This window comes from Oryctolagus cuniculus, chromosome 1, assembly GCF_051225735.1.
Source record: "Oryctolagus cuniculus isolate XC-2025 breed Fujian yellow rabbit chromosome 1, ASM5122573v1, whole genome shotgun sequence".
Taxonomy (NCBI): Eukaryota; Metazoa; Chordata; class Mammalia; order Lagomorpha; family Leporidae; genus Oryctolagus; species Oryctolagus cuniculus.
Window position 1 is genome coordinate 111,573,459 of NC_142867.1, and position 27,123 is coordinate 111,600,581.

General features: G+C 45.9%; 1 protein-coding gene across 6 annotated transcripts in view; it reads left to right on the plus strand.

Moving 5' to 3' along the window:
* The first annotated feature begins 1,008 nt into the window (after window positions 1–1,008).
* Window positions 1,009–27,123, plus strand: part of DDX6 (DEAD-box helicase 6) — a 55,811-nt gene continuing 29,696 nt past the window's right edge. Inside the window, exons 1-4 of one of the 6 annotated variants that reach the window (XM_008250484.5) lie at window positions 1,009–1,141; window positions 4,977–5,447; window positions 11,158–11,221; window positions 12,478–12,582. In XM_008250484.5, coding sequence (XP_008248706.1) covers window positions 5,248–5,447; window positions 11,158–11,221; window positions 12,478–12,582 — 369 coding nt within the window. In that variant the 5' untranslated portion in view covers window positions 1,009–1,141; window positions 4,977–5,247. Of the gene's footprint in view, window positions 1,142–1,706; window positions 1,799–2,206; window positions 2,302–2,369; window positions 2,802–4,976; window positions 5,448–11,157; window positions 11,222–12,477; window positions 12,583–27,123 lie in introns of those variants that run through there. The other 5 variants (XM_051837682.3, XM_051837680.3, XM_008250483.4 and 2 more) reach the window with 5 other exon arrangements.

Here is a 27,123-nt window from a genome sequence, read left to right on the forward strand (position 1 = left end):
TTCCTCGTGTTCACCCTAGAGAGAAAGCAGCTAGGTGGCTATTTTGAAATATTCAATTAATTCTTGCCAATCAGAGTTATCCTGCCCAACTGCACCCCTGGACCCATTAGCTATCCTCTCTCCAACCCCCTAAAAATACATTTTATAAATGATAGTCTGTGCAGCCCCAAATAATCTTTTTTCCTAAAGTGTCATATTTCACAATTCTTGCTAATCTGTTTGAAAACAGCAAGGACAAAATGGTTTGAAATGGTTTGACCTATCAACCACTAAAGCTGAATCTAGAATAAAAGATCCAGGGTTCCTAGCTTAATTTTAAACCATCTACGTATCCCATCAGAAAACTGAAAAGGGCCAACAATGTGAGAGTATTTACCCATCTTAAAAGATCATTATACAGAATTTCGAAAGGTTTTCGCCTCAGAAGGACTCCTAGGTGAGATGGGTGGTCATTTCATATTGCCCATTTTTGTCGTGACCTCATCCAGGCTACAGTTTATTTGTGGACCCTTTCCTTGAGCAGTGTGGGGGAAGGGACCTGGTGTAAATCCTGAAGCCCCTTTCCCAACCCTTCACACACCTGATACGTGGGAAGAGAGTGAGGCAAAGAGGATCTCACACGGTATCACCCAGCCGTCTTCTCTACAGGATGGAATAGGGTGCAGGGTTTCTCTCTTCACGACTAGGTGTTTTAAAATCTGGGTGGGAGATGGCATGCTCTAAACCTAGAATTTAAAAAAAAAATAAGGGGACTTTTTTTTTAACGTCAAGGGTAGTCTTTTCACTGCTCTCGACAGCCTTTCCAGACCGCCAAACGAGACCAGGCTTTGCGTTCAGAGCGTGCCGTAGGAACCGCAGCCTCGACCCTCGGTGTGGTGGGGACCAGGCAGGCGGGGGAGTAGGAAAGCTTCATGGTGAAAAACGGGGAAGGCGTCAGGTCGGCCGCGATTGGCGCGTGCTGGCACCGGGAAGCGGGAGGAGGGCGAGCGAGAAGCAGGGCCTCGGACGTGATTGGTTGCGGCGGCATATTTGGCTTTCTCTGATTGGCTCCGAGTTGGGGACAGCGGCACAGCGGCAAAAAAACATGGAAGCTGCCAGTCAGTGAGCAAGTGCTGACCGTTCTGGGCTCGCTGCTGCGGAGGTGGGTCGGAGTCCTATTGTCACATACGCTTTGGCCATTGTCCGTTTGTATATTCCGCTTCCCAGCCGGGTGCGACCTAGGATTTTACTTTCCCTCGGCCTAGCCAAATTTTTTTTTTCTTACTTGAGACACCACAGCATTTCTGTTATTCTGTTGGGGATAAACGGAGACGCTAGGGTCTGAGAAGTAATCATGAGGAGAAATGCCTAAAAATCTTTACAAGTGAGGGGCGGGCGGGAGAAAAAACTCTCCGCCTGCGGGCGCCCAGATCTTTTCCGACTGCCCGGCTTCCACCGAGACTCCTCAGTGCTGTTCCCCTCTGGGGGGAGGCTCGGCCCCTCCCTGGAGGATCTCGGCAGTAGAGGGGGGTCGCGCCGCCCAGCCCTGCGCCCTAACGGCGGGGTCGCCTCCCAGACCCCGCGTGCTCGCCGCAGCTCCCCCTCCCAGGCGCACGGTCTCCGCCCGGCGCGGTCCCTACACCCCCCCTGCCCGCCCTCCGCGCGCCCCGGGGCCCTCCCCACCGCGGGTCCCAGGCCGCCCCCCTCCCGCCCCGGGCGCGCGTCGGCGGGCGCGTGGGGGCCTCTGGTTCCGCGCGCTCCCGGGCGGAGACGCGGCGCGAGGGGCTCGGACGCGGCCCCCGGCCCGCGGGGGTGCCAGGTCAGCCTCCCGCCTCCGGCCCGGCAGTGCTGGGGACCGGTCTTGGGGCAGTAACAAGCAGATCCGCCTCTGGTCACAACCCCGGGTTTTCACGCAGGAGGCGTGAAGGCCGGCGACTCTCCTCAGCCACCATTCCCCGAGCATCTCTCCTCGGCCTTCCTGTCCCCTCAGACAGCAGCCGGGCTTCCCCCTGCAGCTTTCCACCCGTCGGTGTGAGAGAACGGCCCGCTTTTTCTTTTTCCTTCCCCCGTCCTCAGGGAGCTTCTCCGGCCGGGCTTCCCCTCGCCGCCAAGAAGGGAAGAAGGGAAGCCAGGCGGCCGCGACAGCCGAGCTCTCGCCATCTTGAGTGGAGGAGGAGCCGCGGCCGCCGCCATGCGGAGAGGCAGGGAAAGAGGGAGGGAGGGAGGCGGCGGCGGCGGGCGGGCGAGGGAGGGGGCAGACAGCCGAGTTAGCTCAGCTCGGCGGCGACTTCGGCGGCGCCGAGAGAGCGGGCAGCGGCGGAGGTAGGCTGGGCGGCCCGGCAGCCGGCGGCGCGGGCTGCCGGCGGCGCGGCCCCGGGAGTGCGGCGGGGGCGGGGGCGGGGGCGGCCACAGCGAGGGGCCGGGTGGGGGCGGGCGGAGGTTTCCGAGGAGGAAGGAGCCGCCGCCATTTTGGGAGCTTCGAGTCAACAATAAAGGACCGAGGGTGCCGAGCGGGAGTGGCCTCGGTGGTAGGACTCGGGCCAGAGCCGCGGGGCGCGGGGGTGAGGCGGCGGGGTCGAGGTCGGCGGTGCCGTGGGGGCTTCAGGGAGCCCCTCGGGCCGGCGAGGGGTTCGCTCCGGGCGGAGGCCCAAGGCCTGGCCGGGCCTGGGGGAGGAAGGGCGGGCGGCAGCTGTGTGGGGTGGGGGCGCCTCAGAGGAGTCGAATATGGGAATGCAGTGCGCGGCGGGGTCAGGAGGAGGAGCGGGCCGAGTGCTCCGAGGAGTTTTGTGGAAGACGAGGGGCTGTGGGGACCCGAGGGGGCGGTAAGGGCTGGGGGGGAGATGATGTTGGAGGTTATGGGGTACGAGGCAGCCCTACAGGGGGCGGCACGGATCTGCCGTGTTGGAGGGCTCCGGCTGGAGGAGGACCGGCTGCTGCCTGATTGCAGTAGGCCTTGTAGGTCGATAAACAGAGGGTGTTGGTGGAGCCCCCGGGTCGCGGAGGGAAGGAGGGGCGTCCTAGGTTGTAGGGGTCTCTTCGGGCCCTTTATTGGAGCAGTCCCTATTGTTTGCTGCCGCGGAGCTGAGTTTTGGCCCTTGTTGCGCAGATAGGATTGCGGGGCCCCAACCGTTTTGTTTTTGTGGTCAGAAGGAGCTGACTCGAAGTGTGAGACTGGGGGGAGGCAGGGGAAGAAATGAGTGCCATACAGTTGCGGGGCTCCCGACACTGGCTTGACTCCTTTTCCGCGATCCCCCGCTCCCTCTCTTCGGAATAAAACCCAGTCACTCCAACTTGCAGCCAGAGCTTGGAGAAACTGCGCTGCATTTGCAAACAAAAGCTCTCGTTGGAGATGACGGTACTGTTTTGGGTGTGAAACTGTCAATTGCTAACTACGATCTGGGAAGTGCTGTAATTAACTCCACCAGGGGCTCCTCCCAGATAGTCTACGTTTTGTCTTTTTTTTTTTTTTCTTAACGTAGAACTATAACCTGCACATCTAAATTGGGAAGGGGTAGGAGGAATATTTCCTCTCTGAGACATAAAGCTGCAGTGCAGGTTTCAGTTTAAGAGGGGAGCAGTTAGCACATAGTCTTATTTTGGATTTAGGGAGATGCGCGGTGATGGGCAGTAATGAAGATACGGTTTCGTTTTTAAGAGATTGCCTTGTTCATCCTCCTAATGTTTTGCAAACAAATAAGTCTCCCTATATGAACTATGTGATATGGTTGATCATAATCTAAAGCTGTCAATACGGGAAAGGTTCATAACCTCCTCTAAGTGCTCTGATTCAGGAAGACTTTAAAAATAAACAGCTCTGTGTATGTGAGAATCAGGATTTGCTTGTGAGCTACTTGATGTTTTTTTTTTCCTTTCAAAGTATGTAATCAAAAAAAGCATTTTCTAATTTTTAAGATGTCTTTGACTTTAAAATTTTGAGGTTGAGATGCCTTGGTGTATGGCAAAAATAACCACTGTTTAATAAACTAGTTATTTTTTGTGAGAAATGTTAGGGGTTAAAAGTGATCAGAGTAGGCTTTGTTTTCTGGTCTTTGTAAACTGCATTTTAACTTACTGAATTTTAAAATAATTTGATTTCAGGAGGAGGTTAACTTTTTTTTTCTTTGAGACAACTCTAGACTAGGCGTTGTATTCTGGGATTTTTTTCGGAAGTTTACGGAAGTCTCTAGTCTTTCATAGTCCCCCAAGGAAATTTTTTTTGCTGCTCTTTTTTTTTTTTTTTTAAGGAAGTAATGATGCTACTTTAAATTAGGATATACTTTTGAAAGTTTATATTGAAAGGTAGCTAATAGTTTTTAGTATTCAAGTTTTATTAAGGTAAAGATTTTCTTGAAGTGAAAGATTGTAACATGTAGATGTGTTCATATCCCTTGGTTGCTTCATTATTTAAGGGACAAAAGTTATAGATAAGAAAATACATTTTTCTTGATAAATAATTTCTGTAGGTGAATTTCATAAGGGCACAAAGAATTTTCCTGAAAGTGTAAAGCTCAAGTCAAAAACTCAACTCTAAAAGGACTCTGTTGCTGTCAGAAATAGAAACTTTTTGTTCAAATCTAGATTTACATCAGTTAAATTGTGTGATGCTTAACTGAGTTATCATGCAATTGAGTATAATGATTAATTGACATTTAGAGAATTCATGGGAAAAACTAAAGGAAAGAGATGGCTATTGGAAAACTAACACTAATTTAATCATAGTTTTTGTGTCTTTATCTCGTTTGTCCTGAGTTGTTTTGAATTCATAATTTAAATGTTTGAGATTGATCTCACTGGTTTGGTTTAAGAGACAGTGCATCATTGCGTCTTTCCTGGCTTGGATAGTGATTTGGTCAAAGTGTGCCAATATTTTTAATTGTTCAGTTTACAAGATGAGAGTTCTTCTAAAGGAGTTCTTTTAAAGAGTTCTTTTGTTTTAAAAACAAAGTTTTTCACCTTGCATTCCACTCTTTTCTAATTTAATTTTTTCTTTGTTTCAGATTGAACTGAGTGAATTCAGATATAACTCAACCTTGTTAGAGGGCTTTTTAAAATAAAAAGTTGATGCGGTGCGTGAGAGCAAGTTAACTGCTGCTTGCTGTTCAGAGACTTACAGGTGCTTGCCTGCATTGCAATAAAGGACTCATATATTGAGCAAGACTTATATTTATCTCTTCGTTTTGGAGAGCCTAATAAACTGTTATTACAGTTTCTCTACTGACTTTGAAAAGTTTTGAAGTTTGAAAGAGACACCTTTGCAATTAACACAGCATGAGCACGGCCAGAACAGAGAACCCTGTTATAATGGGTCTGTCCAGTCAGAATGGTCAGCTGAGGGGCCCTGTGAAGCCCAGTGGTGGCCCTGGAGGAGGGGGCACACAGACACAGCAACAGATGAACCAGCTGAAAACCACCAACACAATCAATAATGGCACTCAGCAGCAAGCACAGAGTTTGACCACCACTATTAAGTAAGTGTTGCAATAAATAATAAATACACTTGGGGAACCAAGGTTTCTTTTTGTTGACTGTACCTGTTCACCTTAATTTAACCTTTTTGATTGTAGATGTTGTAATACAATAAGATATTTCTGACATAAATCACAGGTAATACAAATTTTGTAAATTATTTTTTTTCCTGAAGATTTGTTTATTTCAAAGGGACAGTGACAGAAAGAGGGAGAGACAGACAGAGGTGTTCCATCTGCTGGTTCACTCCCCAAGGCTGCAGCTGCCAGGGCTGGTCGCCCACATGAGGGGGCAGGGTGCCTAAGCACTTAGGCCGTCTACTGCTACCTTCCCAGCAGGAAGCTGCATTGGAAGTAGAGTAGCCTGAACTGGAACTGATATTCCAACATGGGATATCGGCACTGCAAGTGGCAGCTTACCCTGCTGTGCCACACGACACTAGCCCCATAAAGATTATTTTTTGAAACATACCTGGCTTTCCTAATTAGTTCAGTGTAGAAGTTATCAGTGACTTTGTTTTAAATCAATGAAATAGATTCATCTTGTTTTGTCAGTGTAGTTATTTGTGTTGGTATAACTATCTTGGTTTTTTTTTTTAAAGATGTATTTATCTGAAAGGCAAAGTGACAGAGATCCCTTTTTTCTTTAAAGATTTATTTATTTGAAAGAGGTACTCAGAGAAGGAGAGGCAGAGAGAAAAAAAAGAAGTCTTCATCTGCTGGTTCACTCCCCAAATAGCCTACCCACAATGGCTGGAGCTGGGACGATCTGAAGCCAGGAGCTTCATCTGGTTTTCCCATGTGGGTGCAGGGGCCCAAGCACTTGGGCCATGTCCTACTGCTTTCCCAGGCCATAGCAGAGAGCTGCATTGGAAGTGGAGCAGCCGGGACTTGAACCAGCACCCATATGGGATGCCGGCACTGCAGGCGACAACTTTACCCACTACGCCACAGGCCTGACCCTGACAGAGATCTTTGATCTGCTGGTTCACTCCCCACATGTCCACAACAGCCGGGCCCTGCATCTGGGGGTCTCATGTGGGTGTCAGGTACTCAAGTACTTGTTCCATCATCCACTGCTTTCAGGGCACATTAACAGGGAGCAGGATCAGAAGCTGAATAGCTGAGGCTTGAATTGGCACTCCAGTACAGGATTTGGGCATTCCAAGCCCTAGTGTAACCCACTGCACCACAATGCCCACCCTCATATGCTAGTTTAAGTGATAGTTAAAGCCAATTTCAATTTTTAAAAGTTTTTTACATTTAAAACTTCCACCAGTTTTCTGAACTCTAAGTGTATTTGCTCATAGGAAATGTATCCATAACATGTTTTAGTTTTTGAAACTTACATTTCTGATCCAGCTCCCTGCTAATGCATCTGGGAAAGCAGAAGATAGCCCCAGTGTGTGGGTCACTGCTACCCATATGGAAGACCTCTCTCTCTGCCTGACTGCCTATCTATTAATAAATAATTTAAGGTAGCCTAATGTCTCTGCAGAATATTTTCTCTTAAAGCTGAAAGCTTATGTGTTGTCATCTCTTTAAGTGCGTCCTTTATGTTATTTCAATAGTAACTGTCACTTTAGAGATTGAGTTGCAGGAAGTTAACATTTAAGACTTTTGACCCCAATTACAGTTTGGCTTTTGTTGCGAATCTAGCCATATAAAATGATTCAGCCTCTAAAACTCTTCATAAGATGATAATGATTTAGTTTATTGACCTGAAATGTATGTTTTATTACAAACTAGTTCTTTTTACTTCCTGCAGAAAAGTAGCCTTTTATAAGCTACCAGGATATCATGTAGGTGCTTATTGCCATGTGGTTAAGAAATTTCCAACAAAATTGGTATGTTCAGTGGGAAGATTGGCAGTAGTATGTTTCACATTTTTAAATGAATGCTTTAATTAGTATAGGAATGAAGATATGAAGAGTATTCAGAAATTTCATTGAAAATGTATATTAGGAAAAACTTGTGGATTTTACATATTTTGCACCAAAATAAACTTACCTTTTAGTTAAATTTTCCACAAACTTTTTTTTAAGATTTATTTTATTCAAAGAGAGAGAGAGAGAGGTCTTCCATTCTCTGGCTTACTCCACAAATGGCTGCAATGGCCAGGCTGGAGCCAGGAGCTTCATCTGGGTCTCCCATGTGAGTACAGGGGCCCAAGGACTTAGGCCATCCTTGGCTGCTTTCCTAGGCACATTAACAGGGGGCTTGATCAGAGGTGGCACCCATAAGGGACGTCTGGCATCACAGGCAGCTTAACCCATTATGCCACAATGCTGGCCCCTCAGACTTTTTGAAGTATTCCTATATTTTCTAAATTGTGGCTTTTCTTGACAGATTATGGATAGGTTAGCAAAATTTAGCTACTTTTTAAGAAAGACTTATTTGAAAGGCAGAGTTAGAGGGAGAGAAACAGGAACAGGGAGTGAGCTCTTTTCATCTACTGGTTGACCGTCCAAATGATTGCAACAGCTGGGCCTGGGACAGATGGAAGCCAGGAGCTGGAAGTCCATTTGGGTCTCCCATGTGGGTGGCAGGGACTGAAGCACTAGGACCATCTTCTGCTTTCCCAGACTCATTAACAGGGAGCTGAATCAGAAGTGGAGCAGCCAGGACTCAAACTGGTGCACATATGGGATACCAGCATTGCCGGTGGTGGCTTCACCCACTGGGCCACAACACTGGCCCAAGGGTATTCTTTTTTAAAATTTATTTATTTGAAAGAGTTAGAGGGAGAAACAGAGGGAGAGTGGATCATCTTCCATTGATTTTCCCAGGCCATTAGTGTGGAGCTGGATCAGAAGTGGAGCAGCCAGGCCTTGAACAGGCTCCCATGTGGAATGCTGCAGGCAGCAGCTCTACCAGCTATAATGCCAGCCCCCATTCTTAAGGATAGATATGTAGAAAGCATTGTTGCTTTGTTGTAAGTGTGGATTTTTCAGAAATTCTGATGAGAGACAATGGTGAATTGCTTTTTCTCTTATTTTTTTAACATTTATTTATTGATTATTTGAAAGTCAGAATTACACAGTGAGAGAGGTCTTCCATTTGCTGGTTCACTCCCCAATTGGCCGCAACAGCTGGAGCTGCGCCAATCCAAAACCAGGAGCCAGGAGCTTCTTCTGGCTCTCCCAAATGGGTGCAGGGGCCCAAGCATTTGGGCCACCTTGCACTGTTTCCCAGGCCTTGAGAGAGAATGGGTTGGAAGGAGAGCAGCCGGGACATGAACTGGTGCCTATATGGGATGCCGGCACCACAGGTGGAGGCTTAGCCTACTACATCACAGTGCTAGGCCCTGTAAAAAGCATTAAGGGCAGTGTTCACTAACAGTTAATGTTGAGTTCCTATTTTGCTAGGCACCATGCTGCATGCTTTATGTAAGTTATTTGGTATAGTTGTTATTCTTACATATATAAAATGGGATACTAAAGGATTAGAAGAATAACCTGTCCTGGGCAGGCTTTGTGTTGCACCGCATTAAGCTCCTGCTTGAAGATGCTTGCCATTCCATATGGGAGTACTGGTTCCAAGTCCTAGGTGTTCCTCTTCCAATCCAGCTCCTTGCTAGTGTGCTTGGGAAGCAGCAGATGATGTCTCAAGTACTTGGGCCCCTGCCACTCGCGTATAAGACTTGAATGGGTTTCCTAGCTTCCGCCTGTTCCAGCCCCAGCTGTTGGGGCAATTTGGAGAGTAAACCAGTGGATAGCTCACTGTCTTTAAAATAAATAAATAAAATAAATCTTTAAAGCAAAGTAAAGTAACTGGTAAAAAGATACAGAACTAATAAGCAGTAGAACCAGGAATTGATTGTCTAAAATTTCAGAGCCCTTGACTTTAACTAGCCCTGAGAAGTTAAAAATTCACATGCGTACTTGGTGTTGTGCCCGATTAGAAGGTGGCCGGTGTTGTGGTGCAGTGAGCTAAGCTGTTGCCTACATGCCAACATCCCATATCGGAGCACCTATTCAAGTCCCTGCAGCTCAGCTTCTGATTGAGCTCACTAGCATGCCTGCGAAGGCAGTAGAGGATGGTCCAAGTGTTGGGCCATGCCTCACATGTGGGAAACGCAGATGAAACTCCAGGCTCCTGGCTTCAGCTGGACTAGCCCCAGCTGTTGGAGCCATTAGGGAGAGTGGACAAGTGGACGGAAGAGCTCAATCTTTATTAATCTGCTTTTCAAATACAAATCTTGTAAAAAGAGAATGTATATTTTCCTTGTTCAAAGGGGGCACCTGCTTGATTTTAAACTCCTTGAAATTACTAAGCTCCATCAAGCTGTTACCATATAGAAATTAAGGGCAGGGGCTGGTAGAGCGGGTTAAAGCCCCAGGCTGCAGCACTAGCAATCCCTTGTGGGCACTAGTTCAAGTCTCGGCTGTTCCACTTCCAATCCAGCTCTCTGCTAATGTGCCTGGGAAAGCAGTGAAAGATGACCCAAGTCCTTGGGCCCCTGTACCCATGTGAGAGCCCTGAAAGAAGTTGCAGGCTACTGGCTTCAGATCAGCTCAGCTCTGGCTGTTGCAGCCATTTGGGGAGTGAACAAGAATGAACCGGCCGGCGCCGGGCTCTATAGGCTAATCCTCCGCCTGCAGTGCCGGCACACCGGGTTCTAGTGCCGGTTGGGGTGCCAGATTCTGTCCCGGTTGCCCCTCTTCCAGGCCAGCTCTCTGCTGTGGCCTGGGAGTGCAATGGAGGATGGCCCAAGTGCTTGGGCCCTGCACCCATGGGAGACCAGGAGAAGCACCTGGCTCCTGGCTTCGGATCAGCGCGGTGTGCCGGCCGCGGTGGCCATTGTAGGGTGAACCAAGGGCAAAAGGAAGACCTTTTTCTCTGTCTCTCTCTCTCTCACTGTCCACTCTGCCTGTCAAAAAAAAAAAAAAAAAGAAAGAAAGAAAAGAACCAGCTGATGGAAGATCTGTGTCTCTACCTCTCTGTCTTTCAAATGAGTAAGGTAAATCTTTAAAAAAAAAAAAAAAGAAAAATTTGGAGCAATGTTGCTAAAGCTTGCTGTTTAAGAAAAGCCAGAATGTAAACTTTATGTGAAACCTCCTAATTTTAAATGTCAACTGCTTTAAATTAAAGCACGTACTGTATAGGTTAAACAAAACAAAGCAAAACAAAAAACATGTTTTGGCAGCTGTGCTATATACTATACTGCTTTTAAGGGAGTGGATACCCTCTGTTCCTTCTGTTTTGATTTATGATCTGCTCTAGAGTCGTCTTTTTTTTTTTTTTTTTGACAGGCAGAGTTAGAGACAGAGAGAAAGGTCTTCCTTTTCCGTTGCTTCACCCCCCAAATGGCCGCTACGGCCGACTCGCTGCGCCGATTCGAAGCCAGGAGCCAGGTGCTTCTTCCTGGTCTCCCATGCGGGTGCAGGGCCCAAGCACTTGGGCCATCTTCCACTGCACTCCCGGGCCACAGCAGAGAGCTGGCCTGGAAGAGGGGCAACCGGGACAGAATCCGGCACCCCAACTGGCACTAGAACCCCATGTGCCGGTGCCACAGGCGGAGGATTAGCCTAGTGAGCTGTGGTGCCGGCCACCCTGGATTATTTTTCATAACACTTTTCTAAAGTTGTGTAACACTTTTTAAAACTATGTTTTTATGTACGTGGCAGTATATTAAGCTTACTATGATTGTTAGATATTATTAGGTAGGACACTGAATTTTGATACTTAAAGTTTACTGTATTCTCTCTAGACCTGGTGACGACTGGAAAAAGACTTTAAAACTCCCTCCAAAGGATCTAAGAATCAAGACTTCGGTAGGTTGGTTATGAATTTCAAGTGGGAAAAACGGTGGGGAATCTCTGGAAGTCACATGGTTACTTGTAATAACAACAGACATGTGTTCTTGGTTGGAATCATTGAAATTGTGTAGGTTGTATATATTGGATTGGGCAGAATTTTCCTCCATTTCATGGTTGAGTGTGTCTGTTAAATAATATGTCCATACATCCACATATCTTAGGTAATTTTGTCAAAAATTTCTTTTGCTTTTAAGTTATTCAGGTAAGGATTATCCTTGTTTTGTGGATGAGAAAACAGAAGTTCACAAAAGTTATTTCTCTTAGCCCAGGGTTCTCAACCAAGGGGGAGCCTTTTTCCTCCTAGTCAGCATTGGTAATTGTTAGATTTTTTTTTCTCACTACAGCTGGGGTATGCTGTAAGGTAGCCTCTTAACAGCGAAGAATTTTCGGGCCCAAAATGTCAGTAGTGTTGAGTTTGAGAAACTCTGACTTAGCCAGAAGATATTTCTAGCTCATGAGTGGTAGAGGTAGTGTTTGACTGTACATCTTGTGATTAGCAATTCATAGCAGGGTACAGTATTCCACCAGTCCTTAGTAGACTTATGACTAAAGACTGATCATTCCCCAAAACAGTTTTTAAGTGATTGTGCGTGTCGTTTGAGTCTGTTGTGACCCACGCTGGGTGCCACTTGTCAGGGTCTCAAGCCCGATGCTAGCCCCTGACCTGCAGGGGCAGCGCAAGCACTCCCCAACAAGGCAAACGGAAAAGGTAAGGTCGATGGGTCAAGAACATACCGCAAACACCCGTGAGTTCTGTTGAAGCAGGAACTACTTTATTGAGGAAGCATACAGGCTTATAAAGCTTACGAGGGACATGCGCAGTAGGGGAGCCAGTCAGCGAAAAGGTCACGCAGGCACGGGTGGACCGTGCACAGAGGCATCTTAAGCAAAGTATAGGGATCATGCACTGTCCACATGTCCAGAACTAAAGTGGACCTATCCTTGCTGGTGGTTCGACCTTACGTAGCTTAACCACAGCAGCCGCAGACATGCCCCTCGAACATCCACCAGGCGCCATATTGTAATGGAGATTTTAGGTAATGCCCAACATGTTTATTCTCCAGGAGTAATTGAAGTATAGAATAAAACTATTAATTTGCTTAAGTTTATATTTAAGATTGGTTAAGGAATTATTTTTGCAAATTTTCCTAAGCATGCTCACCATTAAAGAACAGTTATAGTTTAATTCTTATTTTGTTTGTTTGACTTAGGATGTGACCTCCACGAAAGGAAATGAGTTTGAAGATTATTGTTTGAAACGGGAGTTATTGATGGGAATTTTTGAAATGGGCTGGGAAAAGCCATCTCCTATTCAGGTATGTATAACTTTTTATCACATATATAAGGTTACATGTCATACGTTACATAATTTTTGATAGCTTTTTAATCTGTGGGGATGGTATAAAATTTCTAATGTATGCGTATGTACACTTCTGAACTTTAAAGAGTAAAATTGTTACAAAATTGTGTTCCTCCTAAATAGTTCATTATGAATTTCCCAAGAATTAGGAATATCCTTTTATAGTCAAAATAGGATTATCTTGAATCAGTTTAACATTGATCATAATACTTTTGTCTCGTCATTTGTATCCTAATTATTAATTGATCCAAAAATATATATTTTTTTAAGATTTATTTATTTGAAAGTCAGAGTTTCACACAGAGAACAGGAGAGGCAGACAAAGAGAGAGGTCTTCTCTCCACTGGTTCACTCCCCAGATGGCCGCAACGGCCAGAGCTGTGCCCATCTGAAACCAGGAGCTTCTTCGGGTCTCCCACATGGGTGCAGAGGCCCAAGGACTTGGGCCATCCTCTGTTGCTTTCCTAGGCCATAACAGAGAGCTGGATTGGAAGTGGAGCAGCCGGGACTCGAACTGGCGCGAATATGGGATGCCAGCAGTGCAGGTGGTGGCTTTACCCGCTATGCCACAGCACCAGCCCCCAAAAATATTCTCTATAGCATTCCCCCCTGCACAGGATCTGGTCTAGATCAGATATTGCATGTAGTTATTATGTCTCTCTAACCTATCTTACTCGTCAGATTTTCCCCCTTTTTTTTGGGGGGGGGGATGTCTTTTATTATATTAACATATCAAAATACAGGCTTCTCCTTATTTTTAATAGAACATTCATTCTGAGTTTGTTTCCATGTGGTTAGTTTCAAGTTATGGTTTCTCAGCCAGAATACTGCAAAGTCTTGTTATAGCTCAGGGCTACCACATTTGAAGGTGTACCTGGTGTCCATCTCTTCCTCATTGGTGATTTACAGCCCCCCCCCCCCCCCTTTAAGATTTATTTATTTGAAAGATGGCGTTACAGAGAGGCAGAGAGAGAGAGAGAGAGAGAGAGGTCTTCCACCCGCCGGTTCATTCCCCAAATGGCTGCAACGGCTGGAGTTGGGCTAATCTGAAGCTGGGAGCCAGGTATTTATTCCAGGTCTCCCACATAGGTGCAGGGACTTGGGCCATCTTCCACTGCTTTTCCCAGGCCATAGCAGAGAGCTGGGTCTCAAGTGGAGTAGAGGCCAGCAGTGTGGCATAGTGGGTAAAGTGTGGCCTGCAGGGCCCACATCCCATATAAACACCAGTTCGAGTCCCGGCTGCTCCACTTCTGATCCAGGTCTCTGCCATGACCTGGGAAAGCAGTGGAAGATGGTCCAAGTACTTGGGCCCTTGCACTCTCGTGGGAGACCTGGAAGAAGCTCCTGGCTCATGGCTTCGGACTAGCCCAGCTCTGGCCTTTGCAGCCAACTGAGGAGTGAACCAGCAGATGGAAGACACCTCTCTCTCTCCTCTCTGTGTGTAACTCTAACTTTCAAATAAATAAATAAATCTTTAAAAAAAAGGCAGGGGGGAGTGGAGCAGCTGGATCTTGAACTGGTGCCCATATGGGATGCTGGCACTGCAGGTGTTGGCTTTACCCCCTATGCCACCGTGCTGGCCCTGCGGTTACCCTTTTTTTTTTTTTAATTTTTTTTTTTTTAATTTTTTTTATTTTTTGACAGGCAGAGTGGACAGTGAGAGAGAGAGACAGAGAGAAAGGTCTTCCTTTGCCGTTGGTTCACCCTCCAATGGCTGCCATGGCCGGTGCGCTGCGGCCGGCGCACCGCACTGATCCGATGGCAGGAGCCAGGTACTTATCCTGGTCTCCCATGCGAGTGCAGGGCCCAAGGACTTGGGCCATCCTCCACTGCACTCCCGGGCCACAGCAGAGAGCTGGCCTGGAAGAGGGGCAACCGGGACAGAATCTGGCGCCCCGACTGGGACTAGAACCCGGTGTGCTGGCGCCGCAAGGCGGAGGATTAGCCTAGTGAGCCGCGGCGCTGGCCGCGGTTACCCTTTTAAGTTGTCTGATTGTTCAGTATGATTACTGTTCTTTACCCCTTCTCTTGAAACTAATAAGAAGACTGAGGTTTTGTTTGTTTTTTTAAGATTTACATATTTATTTTAAAGGCAGGGGTACAGAGAGGCAGAAGCAGAAAGAGAGGTCTTCCATTCGCTGATTCACTTCCACAGATGGCTGCAATGGCCAGAGCTGGACCAGTCCAAAGCTAGGAGCCAGGAGCTTCCTCTGGATCTCCCATGCAGATGGAGGGGTCCAGGGACTTGGGACATCTCTACTACTTTCCCAGGCCATAGCAGAGAGCTGGATCAGAAGTGGAGCAGCTGGGTCGCTAACTGGCACCCATATGCGCTGCCAACATTGCAGACAGTGGCTTTACCTGCCACACTGCAGTCCTGGCCCCATGAGAAACATTTTAAGGCTGTGAAGATACCCTCTTCATCAGAATTTCCACCTTATTTTAGCATTCATCACTGTTTCATGTTTGATTTCATTTTTTTAAAAGATTTATTTGAGAGGCATAGTTATACACAGAGGGGAGGAGTCATTTGTCCACTGCTTTACTTCCCTCTCTGTGTGACTCTGCCTTCCAAATAAATAAAGTTCTATTTCATTTATTTTTATTGATGTTATTTATTTATATTTTTATTATTAAAGAATTGTTTATTTAGAAGGAAGAGTTATAGAGAGAGAGGCAGAAGCAGAAAGAGAGAGGTCCTTTATCTGCTGGTTCACACCCCAGATGGCTGCAGTAGTCAGAGCTGGGCCAATCCAAAGCCTGGAGCCCAGAGCTTCTTCTGAGTCTTCCACACAGGGCCAGGGGTCCAAGCACTTGGGCCATCTTCCACTGCTTTCCCAGGCCATTAGCAGCGAGCTGGATTGGAAGTAGAGCAGCCAGGACTCTAACCATGCCCATATTGGATGATGGCACCACAGGCAGAGGCTTAACCTTCTAGGCCACAGCACCAGCCCCTTGATCTCATCTTTACTCTGATGGCTTATGATGAGTTTCTAACTCTAGCACTGCCTCCATATTTGGTCCCTATGAAGAAGGATCTTACCTTACTTCCTCCTTACTTGTCTTTGGATTTATGAATTCCTATTTTTCTTTAATGGTGTTTTTGAAACCAGATTGTCCACAAGTGGCTAACGTAAGGTCCTTCCAGTATTTAAGCACTTCCTTTTTCGCATAACATCATGTAAGGATTATTTTCTTTTCTTCAGATTTTATTCAAAAGGCAGAGTGACAGAGAGAGGGAGAGACAGAGAGATCTCCTTTCTACTTGTTCACTCCCCAAATGCGTACAAAAGCCATGGCTGGTCCAGGCCAAAGCCAAGAGCCAGGAACTCCATCCAGGTCTCCCACACAGCATCCTCCACTGATTTTTCAGGCACATTAGCAGGGAGCTGGATTGGAAACAGAGCAGCTGAGGCTCAAGCCTGTGCTCCAATATGGGATGCCAGTGTTGCAGGTCAAAGCTGATGCACTGTGCCACAAGACCAGCCCCATGAGGATTATCTTACCTGTCATGTTCCAGCCTTGGAATCCAAAGAGCCCTAATTCTTTTTAGTGGGAAGTACAATTAGGGATCAGAATCTGAGCATTGGGTACATTCTTTGCTACTTGACCTTATCTGTGAAAAAAACAAGGAATATGTGTATGTATACAGATAATGTACATACATATGTAATACACATAAATGTATAAACATGCTAGTTTTATAATTGGAGGCAACAGACACACGTTTAAGTTGTTGAAATTGTTGAATCTGGGCTGTGCTAAGGAGAAACCCTGTGACATCATTGACTGCTTTTTTATTGAACATGTATTGAATGACCCATAAAGGATTAGACAGGATTCTGAATGAGCAAAAACAGGAAAGGTTCCTGTCCTGATGGAAGGACAACCAATTGTACAAATAAAGTCAGTGTACTATGTTGAGCACTTTTTTAGTTGGAATTGCATATGAATGTACCTGTTAGAAGATGGGCAGTTGAAAAAAGTGAACCCTGTTCCAAGCACAGAATGCTTGAGTTAGCTCTTACTGTAGTATCATTCAACTTTTTTTAAAATATAATTTTTAATTTATTTGAAAGTCAGAGTTAGAGAGAGAGGAGGGATCTTTATTTGGTTCACTCCCAGATGACCACAACAGCTGGGGCTGACCCTGGCCATCTTCCACTGCTTTCCCAGGTGTATTAGCAGGGAGCTGGTTTGGAAGTGGAGCAGCCAGGATTCTGGCACCCATATGGGATGCTGGCATTGTATGTGGTAGCCTAACCCACTACACAACGCTGGCCCTAGTACCATTCAACTTTAATTAATATTTTTATTTTTAAGAAATATTTATTTATTTGAAAGGCAGAGGGCAGTGAGAGAAAAAGAGGTCTTCCATCTACTGGTTCACTCCCCGGATGGCCACAACAGCTGGAGCTGCACTGATCCAAAGCCAGGAACCAGGACCTTCTTCTAGGTCTCCCATGGGGGTGCCAGGGCCCAAGGACTTGGGCTGTCTTCTGCTTTTTCAGGCCATAGCAGAGAGCTGGATTGGAAGTGGAGTGGCTGGACTCAAACCAGTGCCTATATGGTATGGCAGCACTGCAACGACTTTATTTGCTATGCCACAGTGCCAGCCCCACATTCAACTATTATTTCCAGTGCTTAGCACAGTACAAAGCATTTAGAGTGATAAATTTAAGATGATCCGGACCGGCACTGTGGTGTAGCAGGTAAAACTGCTTCCTGCAGTGCCCACATCCCATTTGGGCACTGGTTCAAGTCCTGGCTGCTCCACTTCTGATCCAACCCCCTGCTGATGAACCTGGGAAAGCAGCAGAAGGTGGCCCAAGTTCTTGGTCCCCTGCACCTGTGTGGAAGACCCAGAAGAAGCTCCAGGCCCCTGGCTTCAGATCAGGCCAGATCTGGCTGTTGTGGCCATTTGGGGAGTGAACCAGCAGCTGAAAGACCTCTATCTTTTTCTTTCTCTGTAACTCTGCCTTTCAAATAAATAAGTCTTTTTTTTTAAAGAATATATTGTTTTAGGTAAGTAAGATCACTGTTTTTAAAAAATATTTATTTATTTGAAAAGCGGGGTTATAGAGAGGCAGAGGAGGAACAGCCAGGACTCATTAGATGTCCACATGGTTTGCCAGCACTGCAGGCGGCGGATTTATCCGCTACGCCACAGCACCGGCCTCAAGACCACTATTCTTGCTGCTTTTTTCTTCCCTCCTGAGAATCAAGGACAAGCTAACGTTTCTTAGACTCCTGCAAAGCAAACAGTCATAAATGCTGGGATTTTTTAACTAAACTGAAATTTACAAATCTCCAAGTAAAATTCAACCTCCTGGTGAGCTTCCCTCTACTATAGCTTTCCATTCGTATCTACTTCTCTTACCTTTTCCTTGTTTTCTTTCTTTCTTCTTGAAACCTGTTGTCTATTTTTTGTCAAACTTGGTTTTACAGTTTTTATCCAGGAGTTTTTTTTTTAATAAGGTTGCTTTTTTTTTTTTAAAAGATTTATTTATTTTATTTGAAGGGCAGAGGCAGAGAGAGAGGTCTTCCATCTGCTAGTTCAGTCCCCAAATGGCTACAACGCCAGAGCTGTGCTGATCTGAAGCTAGGAGGAAGAGCTTCTTCTGGGTCTCTCACATGGTGCTGGGCCCAGGGACTTAGGCCATCTTCTGCTGCTTTCCCAGGCCACAGCAGAGAGCTGGATTGGAAGTGGAGCAGCCAGGACTTGAACTGACGCCCATATGGGATGCCAGCATTGCAGGTGGCAGCTTAACCATTACACCATAGCAACAACCCCCCAGGCATTTTTTTTTACCCTAAATATTAAAGCCTTCTTGATTAGACAGTGACTCTTCTGCATTTGAGTCTTCTTAGGAGGCAGAATTTAGTTGCAATTTGGCTATAGTATTGGAGAATGAGGCACTTAAAATTATATGCTTTCAAGAGGTTTGACACTGACAGGCTGGAGCTAGATATACTGCAGGTTGTTTGCACACATCTTTTTTTAGTGTAGCTATCTCTGACTTTAGGTGTAGGTCTAACTATGGTGTCCAATAGAATAACTATGCCATTCTAAAACTAAAGCTTTATAGGAATACAGTCTCCTTTGGAGGGTCTGGTAGCCTGTTTTTTCCGTAATGCATTATGTGATTAAAAGATGGCAGCCTCTGCTGCTTCCAGACCCTAGGCACTCTTAAAGACATTTTAGATAATCTAAGAAAGCGAAGAAAGAAGGTACTCCATTATTGAGGGAAACCTGGAATCCCCTTTGTGTTAGCAAAATTTTATACCAGATCAGGAACTTCAGATTATTTTGTCAGCTTGGTCTACAACTTATAGTTAAGAATTACAGCATTCTGAATCCTTTAATAAGTAATCCTCCTGCTATCAATGAATTTTTTTGGTGGCTAAAAGAATTGTTTTTTCTATGTCTTTAAATGCAGCATTTCTCTATTGATTACCACTGTAAAATTGAGGCATGTTTCATAAATTACAGAATTTTGGAAATTGCTGTCTTCTGTCTCCCTTTGTTCTGGATAGCAGAGAGCATCTGTAATAACTGTTATGTCCTTCACAGTACTCAGTTGTTGTTGTTTTTAAGATTCATTACTTATTTTGAAAGAGTTATACAAAAAGAGAAAGAGAGGCAAAGAGAGAGAGGTTTTTCATCTGCTGGATGGTTTTCCATCTAATTGGCCACAACGGCCGGAACCACACTGATATGATGCCAGGAGGCAGGAGCTTCTTCCAGGTCTCCAATGCTGGTGCAGGGTCCCAAAGACTTGGGTCATCTTCTACTGCTTTCCCAGGCCATACATAGCAGAGAGCTGGATCAGAAGTGGAGCAGCCAGGACTCAAACTGGTGGCTATATGGGATGCTGGCACTGCAGGCAGCAGCTTTACCCACTACACCACAGCGCTGACCCCTTAGTTTTGTTTTTAAATTTAAAAAAATTTATTTGAAAATCAGAGAGAAATAGAGATCTCCCACTTGCTCATTCACTTCTCAAATGCCTGCAAGAGCTGGGACTGGGCCTTTGTGAAGCAGGAGCCAAGAACTCAAGCTGGGTCTTCCGCGCAGGTGGCAGAGACCCCAAGTATTTGAGTCATCACTGGTGCTGCCTCTCAAGCTATGCATTAGCAGGAAGCTGGAACTGGAAATGGACCTTGGTACCCCAATATGAGATGCAGACCCCTCAAGTGGTAGCTCATACCATTAGGCCAAAACCCTGTTTACCACCTCCATAATTATTTTTCCTCTTGAAATTAGTTTTTATGCTTAACTGGCTTTAAGGGACTAAGAGGAAGCAGCTGAAATACAGCTAGTTGAGAATTTTTTATAGATGGCACACTTACAAAATGCCCTTCAATATTAGGAAATTGGAAATTGTGCCATTTGGTTGTGGGCAACAGAAACCAACTTATTCTAAGAATTTATTGCAAGAATATTGAGGGCCAGCGCTGGGGCGTAGTGGGTAAAGCCGCCACCTGCAGTGCTGGCATCCCATATGGGCACCTGTTCAAAACCTGGCTGTTCCGCTTCCAATCCAGCTCTCTGCTGTGGCCTGGGAAAGCAGTAAAAGAAGGCCTAAGTTCTTGGGCCCCTCACCTGTGTGGGGGACCTGGTAGAAGCTCCTGGCTTCAGATCAGCTCATCTCCAGCCATTGTGGCCAATTGGGGGATAAACCAGTGGTCAGAAGACTTTGTCTCTGTGCCTCTGCCTTTCAGTAAATCTTTAAATCTTTTAAAAAAATACTTAATTCACAAAATTTATGAAAAGTTTTGAAAAATATACTTGGAAATGACCAAGAACTGAGGTGCCTCTGAAGAGCTTAGAAAGCTGTAATGGTTGCCAACAGTTCAGTAGTTGCTTGTTTACCACTTTCTTAGAAGGTTGACCAGATTTGACCTTTTAGGGGGCAAACAGGAAGTGGGATGTAATTCCTTAGAAGGACGTGGGAGTGCAACTAGGAAAGGGGTGCTAAGTAACCAAAACACAGCAGATACATGTTAAATTGGTGCCTAAACTTTACAGTGGAGCAATGGCTTGGGAGACCTAAGGTGGTAGATGGAATTTGGGAGAGGTAATTTTATTGGAATATAAGTCACATATCACACAATTGACAGTTTTTAAAATGGTGCAGTTTAGTGGGTTTTATTACATTTAGAGTTGTACAACGATTACCACAATCAATTGTAGAACATTTTCATCTCCCTCCAAGATGAAATCCCTTCAGCAGTCACCCTTTATCATCATCCAGCCCTAGGTAACTACTAATCTACTTTTTTGTTGATTTGCCTGCTCTGGACGTTGCATATAAGTGAAATCATACAGTATCTGGTCTTTTGTGACTGGCTTCTCTCACTGAGCATATTCATGGAATCCAGTGAATCCAGTACTCTATTTCTTTTTCTATGCACAGTTTAATTTGAAAGGCAGGGATACAGATAGAGATCTTCCATCTGCTGATTCACTCCCCAAATACCCACAGCAGTCAGTTCTAGATCAGGTTGAAGCCAGAAACCTACAACTCAGTGCAGGTCTACCACTTGGGCATCAGAGACCCAAGAACTCGAGCCATTATCTGTTGCCTCCCATGGTTCACACTAGCAGGAAGCTTACTCAGATGCAGAGTAGTTAGGACTCAAACCAGGCACCCCAACAACCTCTGTACCAAATACCTGCCCCTTCTATTCCTTCTTTTGCCAAATAATATTTCATTACATGGTTATACCACTTTTGGTTTATTCATTCATCAGTTTGTGGATATTTGGACTGTTTCCACCTCGGGCTAAGAGTAATGCTGCTGTGAACATTGATGTGCAAGGTTTTGTGTAGAGATATTTTTGTTTCTCTTGCATATATGCCAAGAATGCTGTCTTACTTGGTAACTCTGTGTTTAACTTCTGGAGAAACTGCCAGACTGTTTTGCAAAGTGGCTGTACTTTCCCACTAATAGTGTGTAAGGGTTCCACCTTCTCCACATCCTTGTTCCCACGGGTGGTTGTTTGCAGATAAGTATTTGGATTCTGGTTCTAGTGTTGCTTTGGGACTTTTTGTTTGTTTGTTTGTTTGTTTTTGACAGGCAGAGTGGACAGTGAGAGAGAGAGAGACAGAGAGAAAGGTCTTCCTTTGCCGTTGGTTCACCCTCCAATGGCCGCCGCGGCCGGCGCGCTGCGGCCGGCGCACCGCGCTGATCCGATGGCAGGAGCCAGGAGCCAGGTGCTTTTTCCTGGTCTCTCATGGGGTGCAGGGCCCAAGCACCTGGGCCATCCTCCACTGCACTCCCTGGCCACAGCAGAGGGCTGGCCTGGAAGAGGGGCAACCGGGACAGAATCTGGCGCCCCGACCGGGACTAGAACCCGGTGTGCCGGCGCCGCTAGGCAGAGGATTAGCCTAGTGAGCCGCGGCGCCGGCCCGCTTTGGGACTTTGAGCAAAACAACCTATCTCCTTGAAAAGATCCCTTTTGTAGTTATAAAATGAAAATTATCCAAATTATAAGGATATAAATAATATAAGGTATGTAAGTACCTAGCACTGTGCACATAACAAATTTTAAAACAATTTTTAGTTTCCTTTCTCCTTTTCTTTCCTTCTGACAGGTCTTTATGATTCCATCTTGGGTTTCATAGCTATGTGAACCAGGGTTAAACTCTTTCCTTTTAATTAAAATTTATTTATTTATCTGAAAGGCAGAGGTAGATAAAATCTTCCATCTGTTGGTTTACTCCCTGAATGGTTACAGCAGCTGGGGCTGGGCTAGACCAAAGCCAGGAACCTGGAACTCCCATCAAGGTGTCCCGCATGGGTAGCTAGCACCCAGCACTTGGACCTCTTCTGCTGCTTTCTCAGGCACATGAGCAGGAAGCTGGATCAGGAGTGGAGTAACAGGGACTCAGCCTGGCAGTCTTATGGAATGTCAGCATCACAGGAGGTGGCTTAATCCTCTGTGCCACAACACTGACCTCAGATTCTTTTGCTTCATAGTACCTAATCTTAGGAAACTAGTGGTAAGAGACAGTGTGGATGTGCTCAGTTTTTTGACTGCTAATCATAGTGGCCATCATGGGGCAAAACATTAGTGCATTTTAACTTTTTTTGGAAAGATTTATTTATTTACGTGAGAGGCATAGTTACAGAGAGGGAGAGACAGAGGTCTTCCATCGCTGGTTCACTCCCCAAATGGCCGCAAAGGCCAGAGGTGATCTGATCCGAAGCCAGGAGCCAGAAACTTTCTGGATCTCCTACGTGGGCGCAGGGACCCAAGGACTTGGGCCATCTTCCACTGCTTTCCCAGGCCATAGCAGAGAGCTGGATCAGAAGTGCAGCAGCCAGGACTTGAACCGGTGCTCATATGGGATGCCGGCACTGCAGGTGGCAGCTTTACCTGCTACTCCACAGCGCCTGCCCCTAAAGCTTTATCCTTAATCTGTTTCTGTAGGGTAGAAGCTCTGTCACAGAAGGCATAGTAATAGAAATCAGTGGCTTTAATTGAAGTCAGTCAAAAGGTGAACTAAAAATGGGAATTAAGATACCCCCACTCTAATTCTACCCTGCTTCACTTCATTCATAAATCTTATATTTAACGAACTTGACCCAGCACACCATTGGGAGACTCCCAGAACCACCCCTGTTGCCTTTTGTAAAGCTGTGTAGAACACAGTAATGTGTAGATAGCCTAATAAAAAGTCTGTAGGCCCCAAGAACCATAGAAGATATTGCATTTGTTAGGGGTAGTGGAAGCCTCTGGAATGGTTGAAGATTAACAGAGTGATTCAAGTCAGAGAAGACTGCTTTACTATAATAAGCAGACTGTTCAGTGCTGGCTGTAAAACAACAGGATTGTCACTAGACCATTTTCACAGTGCTCCTGGCACATATTATTTCTGATCATCTGACCCTACGCTTGGGGCTCTAGTAGAAATGAGGTCATGGTAGGAGATGAAAGTCATGCTGCTTAGGACATTTCTGTACTAACTGAGTGCTAGAGAGGTTTCAGTCTTTTTCCTTTTCCTTTTTTTTTTTTTCCTTTTTTTTTTTTTTTTTTTTTTTGATTTATTTATTTGAAAAACAGAAATAGAAGAAAAGGGAGAGATACCTTCCATCTGCTGGTTAACTCCCCAGATGGCTGCAATGGCCAGGGATGGGCCAGGCCAAAGCTAGGAGCTTAATCCAGGTCTCCCACTTGGGTGCAGGGCCCCAAGTACTTGGGCCACCTTGGCACTGCTTTCCCAGGCCTGTTACCAGGAACCTGGATCAGAAGTGGAGCAGTCAGGACTTTAACTTTGCCCATCCCATATGGGATGCCAGCATTGCAGGCAGCAGCTTAACCTGCTGCTCCACAATGCTGGCACCATGTTTTAGCTTTTAAGAAAGCTTATTAAGATTGAATATTTTTGGGGCCAGCACTGTGACACAGCAGGTTAACGCCCTGGCCTGAAGTGCCAGCATCCCATATGGATGCTGGTTCGAGACCCGGCTGATCCACTTCCCATCCAGCTCTCTGCTATGGCCAGGGAAAGCAGTAGAAGATGGCCTAAGTCCTTGGGCCCCTGCCACCCGCGTGGGAGACCCGGAAGAAGCTCCTTGCTCCTGGCTTCAGATTGGCACAGCTCCAGCCATTGTGGACAATTGAGAGTGAACCAGCAGATGGAAGACCTCTCTCTCTGTCTCTGTCTCTCTCTCTCTCTATGTAACTCTGACTTTCAAGTAAGTAAATAAATAAATCTTTTAAAAAAATTGAATATTCTGGTTATATAATTGTTACTGTGGAAGTTCCATTTTTACAGTAACATGCCATGTTTTGCCAAATTATAGCACATGTGACTTTTTTAAAAAAGAGACAGAGACAGACATCTTCCATCTGCTGGTTTCACTCTCCAGATGGCCTCAATGCCCAGAGCTGGGCCGATTGAGTTAGGAGCCAGGAACTTCTTCTGGGTCTCCCACACGGGTGCAGGGGCCCAAGGACTTGGGCCATCTACTGCTTTCCCAAGAAATAACAGAGAGCTGGATTGGAAGTGGAGTGCTGGGACTGGAACCAGCACCCATATGGGATTCTGGCACTTAAGCAGTGGCTTTACCCGCTATGCCACAGTACTGGTCCCCACATGTGATTTTTTTTTTATAAGTGCCAGACTAAACCACGAATGTGGCATGATAGGGGATGCTGGCTTTGGCTTCTTTTTTGTTTTTGTTGTTGTTTTTGTTCATTTGAGAGACAGAGTTACAGAGAAAAGTCCAGGAGACACAGAGAGAGGTCGTCCATCCACTGGTTACTCCCCAAATGGCTGCAGTGGCCAGAGCTGGGCATCCAAAGCCAGGGGCTTCTTCCAGATCTCCCACATGGGTGCAGGGACACTTGGGTTATCTTCCACTGCTTTCCCAGGCCATTAACAGAGAGCTGTATCAGAAGAGGAGTAGCCAGGATGCAAACTCATGTCCATATGGGATGCTGGCACCTGCAGGTAGAGGCTTAACCTACAGCGCCCCAGCTCTGGCCCTGAGGATGCTGGCTTTCATTGTATTTATTAGTAATGAGTTGCAAAACTGCTTTGAAGCTGAAGATAAAGGAAAAGATGTTTGTCTTCTCTTTTTAAATATGAATTACATGAAGGATTTTATTTTATTATTTTTAAATAATATAAATAAAATAATAAAATTTTAAAATTTTGTTTGAAAGAGTTACATAGAGGAAGAGAGAGAGAAAAAAATCTTCCATCCACTGGTTCACTTCCAAAATGGCTACATTGGCTGGGGCTAGGCCAGGCAGGAACCATCTTCTGCTGCTTTCCCAGGCACATTAGCAGGGAGCTTGATTGGAAGTGGAGCAGCTGGGCCTCAAACTGGTGCCCATATGAGATGTTGCTGGCAGTGGCTTTACCCATTATGCCATAACGCTGAACCTTACATGGGGGATTTTAAAGAAAAATAACATTTTAAAAATACTTCAAAGATTTTAAAAATGGGGTCAGCCCTGTGGCATAGCGGGTAAAGATGCCACCTGCAGTGCTGGCATGCCATATGGGCACTGGTTTGAGTCCCGGTTGCTCTACTTCTGATCAGTTCTCTGCTATGGCCTGGGAAAGCAGTGGAAGATGGCCCAAGTCCTTGGGCCTCTGCACCTGCGTGAGAGACCTGGAAGAATCTCCAGGCTCTGGCTTCAGGTCAGCCTGGCCTTGGCCGTTGCAACCATTGTGGGAGTTTATCAGCAGACTTTGGTCTCTGCCTCTCTGTAACTCTGCCTTTCTAATAATAAATAACTCTTTTAAAAAAGATTTTTAAAATAACCTTTACAAATGGATAATAATTGGCCAGCGCCGCGGCTCAATAGGCTGATCTTCCACCTAGCGGCGCCAGCACACCGGGTTCTAATCCCGGTCAGGGCGCCGGATTCTGTTCCGGTTGCCCCTCTTCCAGGCCAGCTCTCTGCTATGGCCCGGGAATGCAGTGGAGGATGGCCCAAGAGCTTGGGCCCTGCACCCCATGGGAGACCAGGAGAAGTACCTGGCTCCACCTTCGGATCAGCGCGGTGCGCCAGCCGGGGCAGCTATGGGAGGGGGAACCAACGGCAAAGGAAGACCTTTCTCTCTGTCTCTCTCTCACTGTCCACTCTGCCTGTCCAAAACAAAACAAAACCAAACCAAAAAACAAATGGATAATAATCTTCTAAATTTTGATATATAAAATGTACTTATCTGTAATTACTGAATTATATATGGTCTTTTATTTATAAAAAGGTTTAATTACATTTGAAATCAAAGTCTCTAGAATCAAAAACCAATTCCATATTCCTTGACTACTTTTGTGAGTTATTAAAGTAATCAGTGAAATAAACTCTTTGCTAGATGCTTGACTACTAGTATGACTTCCAGTCATATCCCAGTCCTTTTACATTGGTCTGGAATGTAACCATCGTAACAAAAGCCATGGCAAAGTAGGCCTTAACTTTCCATGTTTTATGGTGGAAAGTAATAATACTTCTTGGAGCAGGAATGGTTTAATTCTTTCACCTAATAATCACATTGACTTTGTCCTTATTACATAGGAATCCCAAATTAACACCCTTTAATAATACAAAACCCTCATTTTATTACTTTCAAGAATTTATTTGGTAAGGGCTCTGAAACAGTATATGAACACCTGTTCTTTTTTTTTTTTTTTGACAGGCAGAGTGGACAGTGAGAGAGACAGAGACAGAGAGAAAGGTCTTCCTTTGCCATTGGTTCACCCTCCAATGGCCGCTGCGGTTGGTGCGCTGCGGCCGGCGCACCGCGCTGATCCGATGGCAGGAGCCAGGAGCCAGGTGCTTTTCCTGGTCTCCCATGGGGTGCAAGGCCCAAGCACCTGGGCCATCCTCCACTGCACTCCCTGGCCACAGCAGGGAGCTGGCCTGGAAGAGGGGCAACCGGGACAGAATCCGCCCCTACCGGGACTAGAACCCGGTGTGCCGGCGCTGCTAGGCGGAGGATTAGCCTAGTGAGCCGCGGCGCCGGCCC